Source organism: Microcaecilia unicolor, chromosome 5 (assembly GCF_901765095.1).
Source record: "Microcaecilia unicolor chromosome 5, aMicUni1.1, whole genome shotgun sequence".
In the NCBI taxonomy this organism is placed as follows: domain Eukaryota; kingdom Metazoa; phylum Chordata; class Amphibia; order Gymnophiona; family Siphonopidae; genus Microcaecilia; species Microcaecilia unicolor.
The window spans coordinates 233,182,031-233,205,325 of NC_044035.1; the positions used below are offsets into that span (position 1 = coordinate 233,182,031).

At 43.9% G+C, this 23,295-nt stretch overlaps 1 protein-coding gene across 3 annotated transcripts in view; it reads left to right on the forward strand.

Annotated features, from left to right (window-relative positions):
* Window positions 1-4,928: 4,928 nt before the first annotated feature.
* CD58 (CD58 molecule) overlaps window positions 4,929-23,295 on the forward strand; it is a 246,053-nt gene continuing 227,686 nt past the window's right edge. For 2 of the 3 annotated variants that reach the window (XM_030203880.1, XM_030203881.1), the window contains exon 1: window positions 4,929-5,180. In XM_030203880.1, the coding sequence (XP_030059740.1) occupies window positions 5,069-5,180 (112 nt within the window). In that variant the 5' untranslated portion in view covers window positions 4,929-5,068. The remainder of the gene's footprint in view (window positions 5,181-23,295) is intronic. The other variant, XM_030203882.1, reaches the window with a different exon arrangement.

The window sequence follows — 23,295 nt, forward strand, 5'->3', positions numbered from 1 at the left end:
CAGAGGGTGGTGGTAAATGGAATACGCTGGGAGAAAAGGATGGCGAGCAGTGGAGTTCCTCAGGGGTCGGGGCTGGGGCCTATTCTGTTTAATATATTTGTGGGAGATATTGCTTAAGGTTTGGAAGGAAAGGTGTGCCTTTTTGCGGATGACTCGAAAATAGTCAATAGAGTGGATACCCTGGAGGGAGTAGAAATGATGAGAAGGGATCTCCGAACCTTAGAAGAATGGTCAAGGGTCTGGCAGTTAAAATTTAATCCGTTTTTCTGAATTACCTCTCTCTTTTTTTTTGTTTTTATGTATGCTGTTAAACTAGTGAATATAAAACACTATGTGTTTGATATATTATAGTGCTCAGTAAAACTCATATTGCTCCGGCTGGTCTACTTATTAGCAATATTTAGTACTCAACATCATAGCACTACAGTCCTCCCTCTCTCCTTATGTATGTATCTCTTAAAGTATGAGAGAATGATCATTTAGCATCTCGATATGTGAAAGGTGACAGGTGAGGCACTGTGAGTTTTTCAATGCGGGGGGCCCAGTCCGGTGGCGGATGGAAGGGGGCGGGGGGACCGGCGCAGCAGCGACCTCGGGGGGGGGGGGGGGGGGGGGCGGGGGGCCCCCGGGTGTGGCCTTGCCCTGGGCCCGGCCCAGTCTCTCGGCAGCCCTGGTGGGGAGAGAAGGAGGGGAGATGGAGAAGCTGCTGGAGATAAAGATGGGGAGAAAGGGGGGGATCCTGGCTGAGATCAGAAAGAGCGAAGACACTGGAAGGAAGGGTAGGGAGAGAAACAGAAGAGGCATTGAAGGATGGGGATAAAGAGGGGGGAAATGAATGTAAAAGGGTAGAGAGAGACTGGATGGAAAGAAGGGGATAGAGAGAGAGAAAGACACTGGATGGAAGGATCGGGAGAGGGGGTAGATGGATGGAAGGATGGGGAGAGAAAGAGGGAAGACGGATGGAAGGATGGGGAGAGAAACGCTGGATGGAAGGATAGGGAGAGAAAGAGGGGAGATGGATGAAAGGATGCAGAGAGAAAGGGGAGAGACTGGAAGGATGTGGGGAGAGAAGGGACACTGAACAGAAAAGGGTAGAGAGATAGAGAGACACTGGATAGGAGGGGGGAGAGAGAGACATTAGATGGAAGGATCAGGAGAGAGGGTAGATGGGTGGAAGGATGGGGAGAGAAAGAGGGAAGACGCTGGATGGAAGGGTAGGGAGAAAAAGAGGAGACGCTGGGTGGAAGGATGCAGAAAGAAAGACGGGAGACACTGGAAGGTTGGGGAGAGAAAGAGGAGAGCTGCTGGATGGAAAAGGGGAGTAGTGAAAGACTGAAGAATAAGAGGAAGGGGCATGGGGAGAACAAGGGTGAGGAAAAGATGAAAAGCCAAAGGTAGATGAAGTAAAAAGAAGGAAATTAAAGAATGGATAGTATAGTAAGAATGAATTAAATCTGGACAGAGCGGGAGAGAGGCAGAAAAATATTTTAGAAAACAAAGAAAAAGGAGAGAAAAATGACAAATGGACAGGAAACCCTGGCAAAAGAGTTAAGAGAAGACGAAGGAAAGCAGAATCAAGAGACTGGGAGCAACACAATTAGAAAAAGTAAATGGCCATACAACAAAGGTAAAGAAAATAGTTTTATTTTTAATTTAGGATAAAGTAATATGGTAGCTGTGTTAATAAAGTTTAATAAATGCAAATAAAACACAAAATAGAAAATAAGGTCATACCTTCACTGATTTTAAAACATTTTTGATTAGCTTTCAGAGACCAACACTTCCTTCCTCAGGTCAGGAGAGGATACCATAACAGCATTATACTACTACTTATCATTTCTATAGCGCTACTTGACGTACGCAGCGCTGTACACTTGAACATGAAGAGACAGTCCCTGCTCGACGGAGCTTACAATCTAATTAGGACAGACAAACAGGACAAATAAGAGATAAGGGAATTACTAAGGTGGGGATGATAAAATAAGGGTACTGAACAAGTGAGTAAGGGTTAGGAGTTAAAAGCAGCATCAAAAAGGTGGGCTCTTAGCCTAGATTTGAAGACGGCCAGAGATGGAGGTTGACGGATCGGCTCAGGAAGTTTATTCCAGGCTTATGGTGCAGCAAGATAAAAGGAACGGAGTCTGGAGTTAGCGGTGGAGGAGAAGGGTGCAAATATGAGAGATTTACCCAGTGAACGGCGTTCCCGGGGAGGAGTGTAGGGAGAGATGAGAGTGGAGAGGTATTGAGGAGCTGCAGAGTGAATGAACTTATAAGTTAATATGCAGAAACGGATAGGGAGCCAGTGAAGTGACTTGAGGAGAGGGCTAATATGAGCATAGTGACACTGGCAGAATATATGTCGTGTGGCAGAATTTTGAACAGAATATTTTTCCAATAGAGCAACCCCCTTGGCCCCACTTGTTTAGACACAGGTGAAACCACGAGAATTGCTCTACTATGAAAAGAATATTGAGAAGTTTCCAGAAAATCTGAAAGATTTACGTTCACAGGGCCCAATATTCAAAACCATTCAACCAGCCAGGAACGGCTCCTGGCTGGTCAAACAGCACTCCACCACCCAACCGCAGACCCCCAGCGGGAGACAGCCTGTCTCCAACTTTAACTGCTACGTAAGGCAGGAGGTTTTGGCCTCTGAAATCTAATTGAAAAGGGTATTAGGCTATTAAGTAAAATATTTTCTGAAATGGCTGCGGGTTTGAGGTGTGCCAGGGGGCAGAGCCATTGAGCTAATGCAAAGTGGGGCGGGGCTGTGGGCGTGTACTAAAATCTCCCTCTCAAAAATTGGGACCCCTTGGAATATCACAGCCTGGATGCTGGGAAACTGACCAATGTTGCCAGGTCTGTGCTTTCCATGACCGGTTGCGGGCAATTTTTGCCGGCTGCGGGAAATTGGGCGGCTTTTAAAAAGCCGCGGTGCGGGTTTGGGTGCTTTTCTGGGGCTTCTATTGGTCCAATTTGGTCCAATAGAAGCCCCACAGAGGCGGGGTTAGTGACGTCGGAGGGTAAGTCGGAGGCGGGGTTTAACTTTGTGCGGGTTTTGGGTGGGGAAAATTTTTTCAACCTGGCAACCCTGGCAACTGACCCAGGCACCACCCAGCATCTTAATGGTTCATCATCCTCTCTTCTGTCTCATCACAAACTTTAGTTCAGCTAAGGACTAAGGCCCAGATGCATCAACCATACGTAAAAAAATTACAAACGTTAAAGTCCGAACCGAATTTTAAAAAACGAACAATGCTCAAAAAAAACCAAGTTGCACAAGTTCGGTACAGATTTAAAAAGTACAATGTATCAACGATTCGTAATTCTGGTCAGAAATCGGCCCATAAATCATGCGCAGAGCAGCCAAGCGTTATGCTGGCTGCTCTGCGCATGCCACGAACCGTCAGAACAACAACAACAAAACCCCCACAAACACATGGCTCCCCGCTCCCCCACTGAAAAAATAAACATACCTTAAAAAAGGATCAGGAGGGGGCAAAGGTGCTCGTCAGAAGCGTCCTGTATGGACGGCCTTGCCCCCCCCAGATCACCGCTGTTCCCCGCTTCCGCCCTTCACTAAATTAAAAACTGAAATTAAAAAGCTAAACCTTAGCAGCGCCGAGCCCCCCTCCCTTCCTGTGTTGATCTTCTTCTTTTCCCAACACTGCTCCGCCTCCCGCCATCCTCCGCCCCTTGCTCCGTCCCCCAAGTTCGTCGCCGCCGTTCCCCCCCTCCAAAGGACCCCCCTCCGCCTTACCGGCCGTGCAGCGCCTCTCACCTTTGTGTGAAGGCGCTGCACGAGATGAAACAACAGATCGTCGCTCCCTTCTGCCTCCACCGACGTCTCTCTCCTTCTTCCTCATGTGCACGCCCTCCTCTGACGTAACGTCAGAGGAAGGCGTGCACATGAGGAAGAAGGAGAGAGACGTCGGTGGAGGCAGAAGGGAGCGACGATCTGTTGTTTCATCTCGTGCAGCGCCTTCACACAAAGGTGAGAGGCGCTGCACGGCCGGTAAGGCGGAGGGGGGTCCTTTGGAGGGGGGGGGGGAACGTCGGCGACGAACTTGGGGGGGGGGCGGAGCAAGGGGCGGAGGATGGCGGGAGGCAGAGCAGTGTTGGGAAAAGAAGAAGATCAACACAGGAAGGGAGGGGGGCCCGGAGCTGCTAAAGTTAAACTTTTTATTTTCAGTTTTTAATTTAGTGAAGGGCGGAAGCGGGGAACAGCGGCGATCTGGGGGGGGGGGGGGGGGGGGCAAGGCCGTCCATACAGTACGCTTCTGACGAGCGCCTTTGTCCCCTCCCGATCCTTTTTTAAGGTATGTTTATTTTTTTTAGTAATGCAGGGGAAAGCGGGGAGCCAGTGTTTGTGGTGTTTTTATTTTATTTTCTCACTTTTCATGTTTAAACATGCCAGCTTTGATTTTTCTGGTACAGGGGGCAGCGGGGAGATGACAGCTCAGGCCTTTACGACTGCTCTGACCACACGTTAAATATGTTGCGGAAAATGATTCGGTGTAATCGTCGGTATTGTTAGTGCATCCCGAATTGCCCACATTACAATGGTAGTTACTCCGTTTTCGTTAGCTGCTTGCTTCGTTGGAAAAAGGCCTTTAATGCATGCAACGGCTGGGAATTTCCTTCGTTAAAGGGTTGTTAGAGGGTCGTTAAGGTTTAGTGCATCTAGCCCTAAGTCTACTGTTGTAAACTTATAAAAGGAGGAAACACACATAAAAACAGCAACACTCATGATCATTTTATAATTTCATAAACGTCTCAATTTTCTACTGAATGGATGTTTATTAAAAGAACAAAGTGGTTAATAAAAAAAGGAAATTATATTTCTAGTACCTCACACTATTGTATTGCGGCTGTGCTGAGGCTGAAGAGATTGCGACGTAACGGCCTGCCTGGGCCGAGCCGGAAACAGAATTTAGTAATTTTCGCTTTCGGTTCCAGTGGTGGTGAAAAAAACCCCTGAGCACGGAAGCTGGCGTAATGTTCAGGGGATACAATTTCGCTCGATGAAAAGAAAAAGAGTGCGGGAAGGCTGCGACTCTCTCCTCTCATGCTTACTCGCTGCTGGCTGACAGCTCTCAGCCCAGATCACCTGCTCATCATGCGGATACAAGGCCAGGCCTTCCTGCTCCAGCTCTTGTTGGCAGCCCTGCTCGCTACGGGTAAGGCTTCCGCTATCTTATTGTTGGGTTGTTTCTCCTGGCCTCGGGTTCTTGGAGATGAAATGTTATTTTAGAAAAAAAAAATACTACGGCTTTAGCTGTACCTCAAGATTAGGATATTACAGTGAGAGGAAGCGTGTGAGAGAGACTTCGCTTTTTTATTTCAGACGATGGAAGAGAAGACCTTAAAGCCCGGTCCCCGCCCAACCACTGCCATTATACCACCGGCACCACGGTTTTTTGTTTCTGTATGTTTCCCTGTTTTGTATTGCAGATCACGATCCGCCTACTTCTATGGTGATTAGATCATCAGATGAGCACTTTAACCACATAGGACTATCTTTTATTTTTGCTATGTTCACCGCAACCTTCTCTCTACTCCTCAACTCAGCACTCTCCCTTACTCTACTTCCCCTCCTGTCCCCCTTCTAGCATGCCTACACTACAGACACTTAAAAGTTGACAGGGATAATATGCGTCCTTAACTTTACTCTCCCCTTAAGCACGTCAACATTTCTTTCACCACTTTTGTAACCTCTCTATTGGGATTCCCTAAAGATCCTGTTTCATTAGTATCCTTCAATTTTATTTATTTTTCTTACATTTGTAGCCCGTGCTTTCTCACTCATAGCAGGTTCAATGCGGTTTACACATTATATACAGGCAGGGTTGCCAGGTGGAAAATTTTTTTCCCACCCAAACCAGCCTAAATCCAGCCCAAACCCCACCCCTGACACCCCCCCACCCCGCGTCATCACCCCCGCCGTCACCAACCCCGCCCCTGCCGTCATCGGCCCTGCCTCCCCCGTCATTGGCCCCTCCCAGAACGTCACTAAACCCGCCCAAAACGTCACTAACCCCGCCCCCCGCGGCTGAAAAAAACGCCCAAAAGACAAAAAAGAAGCCCAAAAAACTGCGGCAGGTCGCGGAAAACCGCCCAATTGGGCGGTAAAACCGCCCACCTGGCAACACTGTATACAGGTGCTTATTTGTACCTGGGGCAATGGAGGGTTAAGTGACTTGCCCAGAGTCACAATGAGCTGCCTGTGCCTGCAGTGGGAATCGAACCCAGTTCCCCAGGACCAAAGTCCGCCACTCCTCTACTCCAAGGCAACTCCACACTGAACGATGCACTTCTGAGCAACTGTCATCTTTCCTTTCTATTTTAGTTTAAAAGCTGCTCTTCTTTTTAAAGTTAGTGCCAGCAGCCTGGTTCCATCCAGGGGCGTAGCCAGACTTCGGTGGGAGGGGGCACATTTTAGCCTCCCCGCCCCCCGTCTTTGCCGCCCCTCCTGCTGCGAACCCTCTCCCGCCGCCGCCTACCTTCAGTTTTGCTGGCGGGGGACCCCAATCCCCGCCAGCCGACGTCCTCTTCGACCTGCTGCAGTCAAAAAAGTCTTCTTCCTTCTGTTGCATGCTGACGTCCTGCACCAGACTCAGAGAACAGAACGTTCTGTTCCCTGAGTCTGGTGCAGGACGTCAGCATGCAACGGAAGGAAGAAGACTTTTTTGACTGCAGCAGGACGGAGAGGATGTCGGCTGGCGGGGATTGGGGTCCCGCGCCAGCAAAAACGAAGGTAGGCGGCGGGGGCAGGTTCGCCGGGAGGGGGGTCCAGGCTGAAATCTACGGGGGCCCAGGCCCCCTCAGGCCCCACGTAGCTACGCCACTGATTTCGTCCCTGTTAAGGTGGAGCCCATCCTTTAGGAAAGGCTCCTCCCTTTCCCAGAATGTTGCCCAGTTCTTAAATTTAAATCACTCATCCTTGCACCATTATCTCAACCACGCTTTGGCTCTGTGTACCTTTTTGGGTCCTGTGCATGGAACGGGGAACATTTCTGAAAGTGTTATCCTGGAGGATCTGGATTTCTGCTTTCTACCTAAGGAGTCTTTTACAAAGGTGTGCTAGTGTTTATACGCACGCTAAATGTTAGCGACACCCATATATTTCTATGGGCGTCTCTAGCGTTTAGTGAGCGCTAATTATTAGCATGCACCAAAAATGCTAGCATATCTTTGTAAAAGGACCCCCAAGAGCCTAAATTTGGCTTCCAGAACCTTCCTCCCACATTTTTCTATGTCATTGGTATCCACATTACCAAGAAAGCTGGTTCCTCCCCAGTCTCCAGCACTATCTAAAATCCCTAGGTGTTACTTGAAGTCCATCATTCGCACAAGGCAGTCAAGGGACCAGATGATCCTCACGCCCACCAGCCACCCTGCTATCTACATGCCTAATGCTCAAATCACCAACTACAACAGCTGTCATAACCCTTCCCTCCTGGACAGATTCTTCTGGAGACACATCCTCAGTGTGAGAGGATATTGCATCCCATGGAGGGCAGGTCCTGGCTACAGAATTACTTCCCATTTCTCCACGGTAATGCTCTCCTTTTAGGAGACCTCCCTCCTTCAAAGCAGCACAGGGGTTGCCAGACTGAAGGTGGCACTTCCTACAGTGTCCCTATAGGACTCCTCTGTGCACCTGCCTGTCTCCCTCAGCTCCTCCAAGTCTGCTTACTCTATCCTCAAGAAAATGGACTTGTTCTCTGGAGAGCTAGGAGCTCTTTGCATTGGTTGTTGTATTTCATAAAAGATATAGTGGAATTAGAAAAGATTTAAAGGAGAACGACCAAAATGATAAAGGTGATGAAACTCTTCTCATATGTGGAAAGGTTAAAGGGGCTCTTTAGCTTGGAAAAGAGACAGCTGAGTGGAGATATGATTGAGGTCTACAAAATCCTGAGTGGTGTAGAACGAGTAGAAGTGAATCGATTTTTTTTACTCTTTCAGAAAGTATGAAGACAAGAGAACACTCAATGAAGTTACATGGAAATACTTTTAAAATAAATAGGTTGAAATATTTTTTCACTCAATTAATAGTTAAGCTCTGGAACTTGTTGCTAGAGGATGTGGTAACCGGTTAGCATATCTGGGTTGAAAAAAAAAGTTTGGACAAGTTCCTGGAGGAAAAGTCCATTGTCTGCTATTGAGATAGACATGCTTGCTCTGGTATTGGTACATGGAATGTTGCTACTATTTGGGTTTCTGCCAGGCACTTGTGACCTTGATTGGCCACTGTTGGAAATAGAATACTGGGTTAGATGAACCATTGCTCTGACCCAATATGGTTGTTCTTATGTAGAATGACAACACATGTAATTCTGAGTGCTGATACAGTTTTTGTAGTACCAATTTGCCAGAAGTCCTGCGGTTTACTTTTTGTTTCAGCACATTTTCCCCTCAGCTTTCTTTTTTTTTTCTTTTTTTTAAACCTCATCTTCAAGAAAGCCAGAAAAAAAAGTTGTGGTTCCTGTATGCTCGCAATAAAAGAAACAGGCATGAAACCTTCATACTACCGCAAAAGAATGAGCTAACCTATTACTGTTCATTATAGCCCCAGTTTTAGAAAACCTTGTGCTCAGCCTTCTGGTCTTCTGCACACTTCTCTGCGTCTGTGTTGAATAGCTAATATCTTAATTACCATGGGATTTAAATAAGCTGTGTGCTGATGTCTTAACTGAGGCTATGCGCTCAGCATGTACACAGTTTTTTAAGCTGAGCTAAGCTGTGTGCAAAGCCTAGTGTGTTTTATTGCACTGGCCCCAGGAGCAGCTTGGATTAAAAGTAAAAGACAAAGGGGGACAGTTACTAACCTGCATTAAGGGAATAACATGTTATATTTATCTCTTATGTGCATTAAATGGCAAAATTGTGCATTATTTTACTATAATATTTAAGCATGAACCCTATCCTGCCACCCCTCAGTAAAGACCTTCTGCCTCCCCTGAAGACCCCACGCAGATCATCAAGCAAGCAGCCTCACCTCCAACAGAATCGCTCCCCCCCATGAGCAAACTCCACCCCCTGCACTTTCTACTCCCTTCCACCTTCTCCATGCCTCCTGCCCCCCTCCCGGCCTATCTAGCGAGTCTTTGATGTGCAGTGGAATGGGGTAGGAGTAATCCCCACTCCCTTCTAACCCATGTGGCTTTGGGTTCAGAATGGTGCCTCTTTACCCCTAGCAGTAGGAACTATAGTCGCTAAGATTCAAGGTGTGGCATTTTGAACCTGGAGTTACATGGAGTAGGAATGACTGGGGATTGCTTCTACCCCTTGTTCCATTAGAGACCTTGGATTAGCTAGTTAGGCTGTGGGAGCCTTACAGAGGGACTGGTGAATCTTTGGGAGGGCACAAAGGCTTGCATGATGGTAGGGTGGGGGGTGGGGGGGGGGGCCTTTGGGAGAAGGGTCTGTACTTAAATATTAAAATTGCACCAGCCCTTTTAAGATGACACCCAGGAATATTAGATTGTATAGTAGTGGCCCAGTGCTCCTGGGCAGCAGAATAATGCAGCTTGTGAGTTTGATTGCAAGGTTCATTATTCATAAACTGCATGAGTATATGCAGTAAAAAAAAAACGCAGTATAAAATACAATATTTTTACTGCTGCATTGTAACTAGTCCCCAGAGAGATAAAGGGACTTATCAAATAAAACACTCATTGAGAAATGAGGCACAGGAAGATAAAGTGGCGCTGGATGACGGGTGAATTATCAGAGCTCTACAGAGCTTTTCATCTGTAGGACACTAGTTCAAAGCCCAGCGAATATGGCCTGTGTGAAATGAAATTGTTTCAGTCTAGTTCCAGGGGCCGTTGCATTCACATTGCAGATCTTACCAGTTTTTTTATTAACCTCTGAACTCTACTGTGCACCTTGTTACTGGACTTGGATTCATAATTTTATGTTTGGTTATCTTTCCAACTCTGAGCTCAATAGGGCTTGTAATCTAAGTTGAACCTGACTTGTGACCAGGAATGCGTGGAGGAAGTATCCTAGGGGAGACAAATATAGAGCTTGCTGCACAAGCATAAAGTGTTAAAAGTAGATTTTTTCTGTTGTAAAATCCATAAAACCCGACGTGGCCACATTTCACTCTCAGACAGTGTTAGGGGTACATCATGACGTAAAAATGATGACTTTCTAAGCATGTAGTTCTGTCTGGAATGTTGGTATAATGGTACCTGAATGAGAGAGATTTCCGTGTTGCACCTATCCAAGATTTGTGACAGTCTGTTTACAATATCGTTCTAAGACAGAATCACATGCTTCAGTTCTGTAGGTGTCTGTTTATTATTTATTTTAAAGAATAATTGGTACTTAGGTTAAAGTCTCTTTCTGTTGAATGGCGACAAGTGGTTGAACTCTCTTATATCACTTTGCTGGGCGTTGTGTGAGACAGAAGTAGTGAGCTGAGAACCATGGAAATTAGGATTCACATCACATTACTCCCACTGACTTACCCTGTGACTTGGGCTTAGCTTCCGTTGCTAGATTTACTAAGCGGGTCTTTTACAAAGCAGCGGTAAGCCGAACGGTGGCTTACCGCATGCTAAAATGGAACTACCGCTTGCCCAATACGACCGCCGATGGTAGTTCTGGATGGAGTGTGTGCCATTTCTGGTGATCCGGGAAAATCTTTTCCCCTAGCGTGGTGCTAACCTGGCGCATCGCCATGCGCTGCCCGGTTACCACTGGGTTACCATAGGAGCCCCTACTGCCGCATGGCCACACAGTAATTGTCTTACCGTGTGGCCATTTTTTCGGGGGGGGGGGGGGGCATTTTACTGGCTATGGTAAAAAGGGCCCTGGCGCACTGGAAAAATGGCCCCCGTTGCTACCACAGGATCCTTTTTCCTGCAGCTTAGTAAAAGGACTTCTTATTTCTGTTAAGTATCATGTGTATTGAACACACATTAACCTAAGCTCAGGCACTTTAACACCAGCACATCACACCCAGCAACAAAAAGGATAACCGTTCCAGTTCTGTTCTACAGAATCTGCATTTGTCTGTTTTTACCAGGATTATTTTCTCTGTGACTCTGGCCAAGTCCATTTGTCTCCCTGTGCCCAATATAGAACTTTAGGTGCGAAAGGGTCAATACTTATTCTGATTATAGCTAAGGGTTGTCTTGTTTGTCTGGAATATTGTTTGCAGCCTTGCTCTAGAGGATATGCACTATGGTTTGCTGGCAATAAGAGTAACAAAGCCCAGTTCTGAAAAACATATATTTATGATTTATTGGTACAATCAGGTAGGTAAAGCATAGAGAAAATTATTAGGAGCAATACAAAAATATATGGTTTCACTAGCAACAAAATATATTACTATAGGTAATAATAATAATAATTAGCAGCACAAATTATTCCTAATAAAACATCAGATTCCCTAATAACCACAAGAGTGGGGCATAAGATAACAGTACACTATTTGGAACCGAGGCCCCGATGCTCAGAGGTAAATGCGGGTATTAGAGACTATTAGTGCCAGACAAGCTCCCGTGTTTACTGGCGCAGAATGCACAAAAGGCCCTACCCTGGCAAACAACGAGCACGGGCAGGAACACCGCAAATGACATGCAAATGATCTTACAAACATGCAGATGAGATGCTCAAAAAACAGCACACCTCACAAGGGCACTCCTACTGCTTTTATCCCTACACCAGTTTGGAGCTGGCGTTAGGATTTCAGAAGAAGGGCACAGAACAGTTCAGCTGCATATTCCTTAGCGTCCTTCCGGACCGGACCAGGATTGGACTGTTGGGTTGTGCCCGCCTACCAGCAGGTGGAGACTGAGAAAAACTCTTGACTCTAGAGAGCCAATAGGAGCCCCTGGCCATGTGACCTTAGCCTCAGTATTTTCTCAGTCTCTCAGCAGGTAGGAAGTGAGCCCATTAGTCTCTCTCTCTCTCTTTTTCTCTATAAGATATTACAGATATATTTTTAATACTTCTTCTGTGCCTGGAATCGTAATTAGAGGCTTGACAGGGTTTCTTTTCTTTCTTTGACAGCCTCTGGGGTGTTAAACTCGGGTGTCTCGAGTCCACCCCCCTTCCTCCCCATCTCCCTGGCTTAGCAGGGAAGGGCCGTCCCTTTCTCTGGAAAGGTGTACCGTCTTTGGGAGAGGCAGCCACTTTTAATAGGCAGCTGTTTTTAAAGAATTAAATCAAGTAAAAGAAAATTAAAAGAATTAATTCAATTGAAAGGAATTTAAAGGAAGTAGTTTTTGCTTTCCCCAGGCTTATAATGAGCAGGTAGCTCTTCTGTCTTATTCTGTTTGAAGAGTCTTTATTTTCTTTTCTGGCGGAGCTATTTAAAAAAAAAAAAAAAAAAGTGATAAGTCAGCGTCTGTGACTTTAATCGGCGGTTTTTTGTTATTGTCATTATTTTTCCTCTGCTATCCGGCGTTGTTAGCGGTGGTAGTTATAAAAAAAAAAAAAAAGCGGCGTGAACTGTTAAGCGCGTGCTCGCGCTTGGATGGGTCTGTATAGCTTGGGAGCTATATTGACGGTTCCTGTTCAGGCCAGAGGCTAAACCATGTTTTGTGCGGCATCGGAGGCTATCTGTTTTTCGGCGGCACAGATTTCCTGCTTCTTCGTTGGTCCGGTCAGTGGTTTTCTCCCCCGAACTTTATTCTTCTCATTTTGGCGCGCTTGGCCGCCATTGTTTTGCTTGCAGCTGCAATTTCCCTTGACGCGGCAGCGTTTTTCTGCTTTTACTGCGTTTGGCTGTTTGTGCAATGGAAAGGAGATATTGTTTCTCCGGTAGTTGGGGCAATTGGTAGTATATTTGCCCCACAATTAATTTTTACATGTATTTTTCAAGCTATTAAAAAAAAAATGCTACGATGCGAATGGTGCTCATTTTGTTTTTCCCTTTGTTTTTTCTCCGTTGGGGACTTTTTGGTTGCTAGCAATGTTGTGAATTAAAGTGCAGCTCAGTTGGCGATTTCTTTGTTCTTGGCGAGACTCCGATTCAAAGTGCAGCTCGGTCGGAAATTCTCTGTTTTTGACAATGGGGGCGAATTAAATTGTGTCTCAGCTCCAAAATAACCATTTTCCTATTCCTTTCCCTTGTGTGTGATGTTTGGAGGAAAGGTCTTCGCTATTGTCTAGCGCAGTTTTTATGGGGGTCCAGTGTACGTCACTCTGTGTCTTTCTCATTTCCTGGTGAATAGGACTACATTGTCTAATAGTCAATTGATTAGTACTTTACAAATCTGGCCATAATATCTTAGTTCCTTTCAAGCATTTCCCTTCATGGCTATGATGCAGTGTTTTTAAGAACTTAACAAACATTTTCTATGGCATAGGCTATCTGGTTCAGGTGCCATTGCCGGATAGTCTATTGTTTGGTACTTTACAATGCTGGATATAAGATCTTAATTCCTTTCAGGAAATTTTCCTCCGTGGCTATGTTCTTATACAGTGTTTTAAGATCTTAACAAACGTTCTCTAGAGCGTAGGCTGTATGGTTCAGATGCCATGTGCAATGAAATACATTGTCTGATACTCAATTGTTGCGTACTTTGCAATTCTGGACATAAGGTCTTACTTCCTTTCAGCAATTTTCTTTCATGGCTATGCGTTCTCTTTGGCATAGCAGATGACAACTGCATAGGCTACATGGTTCAGATGGTTCTCATATTCTAGGAGACTCAGTCCTGTCTACCGCGCACCCAGTTTTCTCAGCTGCTTTAGACGGCATGTTTTATTCACGTCTTCTCTACTTTCCAACTGTCTTGGAGTTTCTCATGTGTTATCTTAGTTTTCTTCTAGGACTTACAAGATATATGTCCACTTAGGGAGTAAAGTTATCCGGTCAATTTGCATTTTCTCCTACTTAAAGATAGTGGGAGGTCCTCACGCCATCTACTTGTATTTTTGTTTCCTCTATCTATTCAGCCTGGGCACATGGTAAACATTCTGGTTTTGTCCAGTATGACCATCCATAACATCTGCTATCCCTTTCTCTTCCTTACAGATTTTAGGGTCTTGTTTCAAGCTTTCTTGACGTCAGGTACAGTCTTGTCTCCTGTGGCACAAATTCACCACCTTTTCCGTAATAGGTATTTTCCAAGTCTATTCCTTTTCATTTTCATTTTATTCTTCCTCTCTCTAGAGTTTTTTTCTCTTGGAAGGAGATTCACTCATTTTCTGTGCATTTTTTGCCATAAGGGCATAAGTGTTGCCATAATGGGAAAGGCCAAGAGTCCCCATCCTGTTTTCAGATGGGGTCAATCCAGATTACAAATACCACATTCATATCGCGTGAGTGTGCGTCTGTTCATCTCTGTACATCTCAGTGAGGAAGGAGGCATGACATGATACGAGGTTTGGGGAGATCCGGTAAAATTAAAGGCCAGTGTGTCTCAGTCCACGCTCAACATATGGTGATCCTTTCATTTTCATTCTATACGTCCTCACTCCAGACCTTCCTTTCAATTGGAAGGGGATTCTTTCACTTCTTGTGCATTTTTGCTATTAGTATATGAGTATTGTCATATGGGGAAAGTCTAAGAGTCCATTAAGCCCAGCATCCTGTCCTCAGTTGTGGTCAATCCAGGTTGCAAGTACCACATTCATTTCTTATGGGTGTGGGTCGGTACATCTTAGTACATCTCAGTATAGGAGGAGTAATGTCCACGATACGAGGATGATGAGAAGGTCCTCATTTACCAGTTTTCTTGCCCTGCTCTTTGGTCTCGCATCGGCTCCGCGCACTTTTTTCTTAAGTTATGGTCGTAGTAGCAGCGGCGCTCATGAAACAACGTCTCCTCGTTTCATCCTTTCCTAGATGTCTGGTTCATTACAGACAGTCTTATTGGCAGAGTTGTCAGGTCAAGCAATGGGTGGTGCATTTCGGGCACACTCTAGGTTACGGGGTGCATGTAGCCAGGTCTCTCATTTGATCTCTCTTTTGAGCTCTCGTGTCATCTCATTAGACTTCGTAGCATGTCTCTATTTTTTCTCTCTTTGTTTAGTCAAGTTGACGCAGACTGTTTTTGTCTTCTCTACAAGCGTCCCACTTTCTGTTTTCTCTGGATGTTCTTGGGCCTTCGGCCATTACCTTGCTCTATTTTGCAGAGTAAATTTTACTTTCTAGCTCCCAAGAAGGAATTTTTTCTTCATTCTCTTTGGAGTCTCAGTAGTCTTTTTTGGCAGCTTTTCACTCCGTCAATTTCGTGACCATTGGAAAAAAAAAAAAACTTCTGGGAGTTCTCAGTGGATAGTACCTTAAGGGGAGGTCCCAGTTCTAGAACTATTTCTTTTCGCTCTGACCTTCCATGTGCCTCGCTTACTCTCTTGCTAAAAAGACTTGTCAGCGGCAGAGATAGATGCCCTCTCGTATCCAGATATTTATCTCGGATGGAATTCCCTCCGCTCAGTTGGCCTCTGTATTCTCACTAGTGCAGCACTTGGGTCTGGTGGTTCAGATTGAGCATTCTTCCTGCAAGTATGCCGGGAGCATATGCACAGTGAGCAGTTTTTTGATGGCTGCATCTGTGAAAATATATATGTATATTTATAGTTCTACTACATAAGTACATATTTAATTCCACACTGGGAAAAGCTCAAAGGTCCTATCGAGCCCACCTTTCGGTCCACGGCCAATCCAGACCATGAGCACCTGGCTAGATTCCTAAATGTACAAACATTCTATACATGTTATTCCTGGAACTGTGTAGTGTTTTATGGACTTCTATATGTATCTAACAGATGAAAGGTACTAACAAGTGTCTACTGTTGATTTATTCCCGTTTTCACTAATTAGGGTCTACGACAAGAGTCTCAGGTGATCTGCTTGCAGAGGCAATAGCTACAGATGATTCTTTCTCTCTCATTTGAATTGCGCTCTGAGATATGTTTTCTTCATGTTGGGTAACTGCAGTGGCTGTCAGTTTATTTGGACCTTCAGTCTAGTTTGCAGCAGGGATTTAGGTACCGTCTTCTTCTGCATAGTATTTAACTGCATTCTTGTTTTTACCTATTTAGCTTCTAGTGATCAGGTACTTTCTCACTGACAGGCTTTACATACTTCCAATCTGTTGCTAGGTCAGCAGTAGTCTACGATATCTGGAGTATTGTATTTCAGGATCTCGGTTTCCACTTTCTCAGCTGAGGTAGATTCATTGCAGTTTTTTGTTTCCAGGCGCCTCTGCTTCTACCTTTGCTATCTTTCTTTCAGTTGTTTTTTTTTCTCGAGTTTCTCTGTCCTTTGCGCTGCACTGATAGTGCGGTAGGGGACATTATATAGCGGCCACTTGGTAGGAGACAATGTTCAGCGTCGCTTGGACTTTTCAGCTTTTTTGCTTTGTAGTCATTCTATTTAGTTTATTGGCGGTTCTTGGATCGTCAAGCTTTTGGCTTTGTATTCATCCTAGTTTGGGTGTTTTCAGGGACTCTACCGCATTCTCAATGTCTATCCCTCCCGTAAGATTACTGCTTTGGTACTTCCCAACAGTCCAATCCTGGTCCGGTCCGGAGGGACGCTAAGGAAGGAGAAATTAGATCTTACCTGCTAATTTGCTTTCCTTTAGTCCCTCCGGACTGGGCCCCCATGTTCTATCAACTCTTTAGATTCTTTTATTAAGTTTGGAAGTGGAATGTTTGAAAAAAACAAACAAACAAACAGATGATACTGTATATATATATATATATATATATATATATAAAAAGACTTTGCGTGGTCCATACCACTTCTCTGGTGGTTGCTGGTGAGCTCGGTTGCTGGAATATATATAAAACCTTAAATATGTCATACCACTTCTCTGGTGAGAGTTGCTGGTGAGCTCAGTTGCTGGAATATATATAAAACCTTAATGGGTCATACCACTTCTCTGGTGAGAGTTGCTGGTGAGCTCAGTTGCTGGAATATATATAAAGCCTTAAATATGTCATACCACTTCTCTGCCGAGAGTTGCTGGTGAGCTCAGTTGCTGGAATATATATAAAGCCTTGAATATGTTATACCACTTCTCTGTTGAGAGTTGCTGGTGAGCTCAGTTGATGGAATATATATGAAACCTTAAGTGAGTCATACTACTTCTCTGGTGAGAGTTGCTGGCGAGCTCTAGTACTCGGTTTTGCCGAGGAATTTGTGGCTGCTAGGATTCCATACGGCACAGAAATTCTTTCTTTCTTTCCTGCTTTGTTATTCAAATACTGAGGCTAAGGTCACATGGCCAGGGGCTCCTATTGGCTCTCTAGAGTCAGAGTTTTTCTCAGTCTCCACCTGCTGGTAGGCGGGTACAACCCAACAGTCCAATCCTGGTCCGGTCCGGAGGGACTAAAGGAAAGCAAATTAGCAGGTAAGATCTAATTTCTCCTTGTCCAGGCTTCAGGGCTGAACAGTACTACGGCGAACAGGAGTTTGACAGATACACAGCCATTGCCTTTAAAAACTGTAATTTATGCAGATCTGAGATGAGTGAAACAATTTGCAATGAAGTGACCCTCTCTCCAGGAATTTTTTTTGTTTGTTGCACTTTGTTCTCCTGTAATCTCCTACTGTATCTTCATTTTTTATTGTAGCCAGTTTTCTGTGAAACAGACTTGGAGATAAGGAAAATGCTGAATGGGCTCAACAGTACCACGTAAACAGGCCCGTGAGCTCAAGGCTGTGCATGGACGGGAAGGAGCCGTTCAGTATCGCCGCAGGTCTTGTGCACATGTGCTGGGCATGTCCCACCTTACTTCCCAATGCTCTGTTAACACTGTGCATAACATTTGCATATCATCACCATATCATTTGGATAGTGTTGTAGAGCCCTTCGCCATTTTCAGGAGCAGCGTGCTCCATGTGCAGAAGTTTTTTGGGGTACTCAATTCATGGGTTCCTGATGAAGGAGAGACTTCCAAACAGAGCTCTGTAAAACCCGTCTGGGGACCCATTTGATTGTTTAAGATGTGTTTTGTTAAGCTTCATTATGGACAAACATCATAAAATATAATTCACTAAACTGGCATTCGGAACAAGACAAGTGGTATGTTGTTCTTACAAACTGAGTAAAATTGAACAATGAGCCTTACAGATGGGGTCTATTTAGAAAATCAGGAGAAAAGAAAGTTCTCCACAAGTGGAGAACTTGTCGTTTATGCCCAGAAATCTTGATTTACTCAGTTTGTAAGAACAACACAGCACTTGTCTTGTGAATTATATTTATGATCTATGTTGCTAAGTTAACTGTTCAGTAAAGAATATGTCCATTTCAAATCTCTGCTGGTTGGAGCTTGGAGGAGTATTTGGTTGAAATTTGTTCACCTTAGGAGGTTTTTGCCTTGAAAAAGTTGAGAAACTGTCATAAGGTATGGACAGGTCTAAACTCTGGATCTACTCTTTTTTTTTCCTTTGCATGTTGCAACCAAAAAGGAGTTTGACATTGGGGGGAGGGGGGTGGTGCGCACTCATGTTTTTTCTTTTACATTGCATTGTACTGGACTTATATTCCGCCAATACCATGAATAATTCTAAGCGGGTTACAGATTAAACAAGAGTGAACCATGTGTTCAGATATTACATATCAATCAATTGATTAGTAAAGATGAAAAAATCATCAACTAGGGACCGGTTTATATACATTGAAATACTTCTGGAATAAAAAAAAAGTCTTAAGTGACTTAAAATATAAGTAATTTCCTATCAACCGAAATTCTAATGGTAAAGAGTTCCAAAACGATAGTGCCTTATAAGAAATAGAGGTAGACAATAATCCCTTAAATCTGACATTCCGTACTAATGGGAAATGCTGCAGACATTGTCCTCTTAAATGATCAGACTTATAACTATTGGAAATATTAACCATTTTTACAAGATAGCAAGTGGCCTCACCATGCAGTATCCTAGACAAGAGTCCCAAGTTTAAAATGCACCCTCTACTCCACCAACAGTCAGTGCAAATCAGACAAATATGGTGTCACTGAATCAAATCAATTTAGAGAATAAATCAACCTAGCCACCCTATAGTTTGCTATCTATAGACAATGCAATGAAGCTTTTGTACAAGCTGAAAAAACACTGCTACAGTAATCGATCCTAGAAAGGATTAAAGATTGAACCAATATGCAATTGAAAAGCAGAAAAAGCTAAGGATGATCATAGTGTAGAGTGGGGTTTCAAACTTTGTCTTCAGTAGTTGTGAGCCAGTCAAATTTTAAGGATTTCTATACTGAATATGTACGAGAGAGATTTCCATAAAAATGGAAATCTATTCAGTGCATATCCTGAAAACCCAACTGGTTCTGATGTAGAGGGAAGATGGAAAGAATGCAGGAGAGTGACTAAGGTTGTCAGACCACTAGATCACAGGGATTGTAAGGTAGTCTTGCGGGGGGGGGGGGGGGGGGGGGGGGTGGCTATTCTTTGCATTTTTCTTTGTTCAGTGCAGTTCTGGTCTTGCACAATAGTTTATATGGTAAATAGAGTGCTCCAAATGCTTTTGAAACAGATGTAAAGTCTATAAATGTGGGATGATAAATTTCTTAAGAATTATCCTCTCTGTAGAGATATATCAGTTGTCACTTCAAATGTGGTGCAAAGTCAGTACTGTAAAAGCACTGTGGCTTTTGGTTTCAGTTTTCATTAGCTGAGGTCAATGTTATATATATATATAAATATATATATACATATATATATATATCTCAAACTCACCCTCAACGTTCTATTTGCACTGACTTCACTGAAGCCAGGTTCGTAAGTTCGAAGCTCTGAAGCCACACAAAATCACAGTCTGTGGGCCCCGCCCTTGCGTCAAACGTTATGACGTTGAGGGCGGAGCACATTCTCAGCTCCAACGTTGTACTGCACTGTACCTCTGCTCCGCCCTCGCGTCAAAAAGCGATGACATCGAGGGCGGAGCACACGTTACTCTATCGGTTCCTACTGCAGGGGCATTCACATGACACAGAAATCTGTTTCGGCAGGTTAGTGGGGAGAGGGGGAGCGACGACATCGGTGGGGGTGGAAGGGGGTGCACTGGCAACACACACATCGGGGGGAACGGAAAGGTCACGGACGCTGGGGAGCGTGCCAAAAGGCCCAGGGTCACAGCACATTCGCACGGAGGCTGCAGGGGGACCGGCGACACACGGAGACACAAAGGGACGGAGGGGAGCCTTGCTAGCGCCCGTTTCATTGCGATTTGAAACGGGCCTTCGTTACTAGTATATATGTATATATATATATATATATTCTGGCTTGGATACTACTTGGGTGATTCTAAAGAATTTCCAGGCTCTATTGGGTAAGATGGTGATGATGCTAATAGTCTGCCAACTCCCACGTATAGGTTAAAAGTAGCAAATAACAAAAATATAAAAGCAGTATAAAAGAAACGCCTAAATAGAGAAAAATTGTAAACAAATAGGCCTTCAGTTGTTTCCGGAATGGTAGATAAGAAGAGATCATTGTAAAATCATGGGTAAAGAACAGGAAATGAAGTCGATATAGACTTCTTATATTTAAACATTCAGAAAAGATGGAAAATAGATAAGACAAGAGTTTATAGCTAGAGACAAAGAAGCAGTCAGTGGGAAAGAGTAAAGAAAATAGGTATTAACATTAACAATAAATTTATATTCCTGCATATACCTTTCTGTTCAATGTGGATCACACAATAAAGAACACTAGACATTTACTACTACTACTATTTAACATTTCTAGAGCGCTACCAGGGTTACGCAGCGCTGTACAAAAAACAAAGAAGGACAGTCCCTGCTCAAAGGAGCCAGGAATAGCAAAAGATAATGTAGCAAAAAGAGAGTATCCCTAAACTACATATTCTATTTAACATTCTTTAGCACAAATTTTCTAAATAGGTAAGTTTTGATCAGTTTACGGAATTGGTTATAAGAGATTTCAAATATCAAGATATCACTTGATATGAACATCACGAATTACTTGATATGAAAAAAAGAGTATCAATTAGTCTAGTTCTCATATTTTTGAAAGAAGGAAATGTAAAAAGTTCTGGTAACTTGTTAGCAAAAACAAGGTGGTTCAACAAATAAAGTGGAGATAGACCATATATAATTTTATATACAAAACAAGAAATTTTAAATAGAATCCTGGTTCCACAGGGAGCCAGTGGAGGTTCACATAATAACAAGATACACTGTCAAACTTTTTTAAAGAAAAAAATCAGGCTTAATACTACATTCTATATAGTGAGACATTTCTCCTGCATCTGTTTGGATGCTTCCAAATAAACAATATTACAATAATCAAGCAAACTTAAAATCAAAGCCTGAACAACAAGTTGAAAATTATTTTGATCAAAATATTTCTGAATTCGATGCAAATAACTCAGCAAAAAGAAGGTTCTTTGAGTAAGAGTATTAAGTTGTCTCTCTAAAGATAATTTATTATCCAACCATACCCCCAGAATCTTAATGGAAGATGAAAATTGATACTGAGTCTGATTTATCATATTACTCTTTACATCCATATCAGGGTTACAACTAATTAATATAAATTTTGTTTTGTCAGAATTTAATGTAAACTTATGCTTTAGCATCCAATGTTCTATTTCTTTTAAGATGTTTTGCAATAGCTCTATTTATGCGAAATAACTGAAAAAGTGATGGGAATCATAATCGTAATATTAGCATAGCTGAAAAGGTAAACTTCCAACTTTTCCAAAACAAATCCCAACGAATGGAAGTAAACATTAAAAAGAACAGGAGATAACGACAAACTTTGTGCAACCCCACATTGATTATACCAACTTTCAGAACAGTCACCATCAAATCTTACTCTATAACAGCGATCTTTAAAAAAACCTGAAAACCATTTATGAACATTGCCAGATATTCCTATTCTGTCCAGAATATGTAAAAGAATGTTGTGGTCTACCAAATCAAACGTTCTAGATGGGTTGAACTGTAGCACCAATACATTAACTGCAAGGCAGTAGCAGTCTCGATACTAAAGTTCGCCCTAAAGTCCGACTGAGATGGATACAGAATATCGTGAGAATCCAAATATTCATGAAGTTGAACCGCCACTATTCCCTTCATATGCTTATGCATCAGAGGAATAGAGGCAGTGGATTTATAATTCGTTATTAGTTGGCTTGATTCTTTTGTATTCTTCAAAGTAGGGGTAATAATATTTCTCATATATGAAGGAAAAATCTCATTCTCTAAAGACATTTGCAACCAATCCTCTATATAATCATTTGTCAAGCTGCGTCCCTGGACGGCTGGCTGGTTGGGTTTGTAACGGTATGCAAATGAGCTACTACATAATCGGCTCACCTCCAGCCTTCCCTTCCCTCTCAGTGTCCCGCCCTTGTGGATAGAGGAAATTGATTCAGAGGAGGGCGGGACACTGAGAGGGAAGGACCATTCTAGTATTCCTTAGCGTATGCAGCAGATGAATCCAAGAACTGGTGGGTTGTGTCCATCTACCAGCAGGTGGAGATAGAGATTACAAAGCTGTAGGCAGTGATACCAGAAGGCCAGCTCCTCCTTCACCTCAGTACATCTCTATCTCCTGCAGGTGGTGGACAGTGCTTCAACAGCTTCTGGATTTGTCTGTTGGGGATACTCCTGGGTTCTATGGGCCAGTTGAGTTTAGGGGTGAATGGCTGATGGTGCCAACTTTGGGGGCATATTCAATCTTCTAGGTCCCTGCTTCATCATTTCCCCCCTTGCCTTCCAGTCTTTAGAGCTCTAGCCTTCCTTACCAGTTTAAAAAACAAAACAACCCCCCCCCCCCCACCACCAAACAAAAAAACAAGAGAGCTCCTTTGCCTTCATTCGGTGTTAAAAAAAAATAATAAAACAACTGAAGACAGGACTGGGCAGTACAGGGTTTCCCTGTCTTAGTGCTATGCTTTCAGTCTGTGTGCCGGTTAGGCAGCAGGCTGCTGCGTCTATGGGACTCTGCTTCTCCTCTGGAGACACCTGCTGTTCGGTGAGTCCCTGCCTTTCTCTTTTCGGTGCGGGGGCACTGTGCTTTAATGTGGGCGCCGTTGGCATTTGAAAGCTGTTCCCGCTGCGGTAGCAGATGCTCTGCAGCGGGACTCTGTGTGGTGGCGTGTTTGAACGCTGGGGAGGGAAGTGCTGAAGTTCCCTTCCTTGAGCAGCTTTTTCCTGCGCTAAAATGGCGGGAATGCGCACCTTTTTGCTGGCGAGGCCCTCTCTTTTCTCCTGATATCAGCTCTGATCTTTTTCCGCCCTGCGGCCTTGATGTGGGCAGGGGGGAGGGGCAGCTTTTCCTAAATGACCTTGTGTTCCATTAGAGACTGCTGGTACAGGAGATTCCCCTTT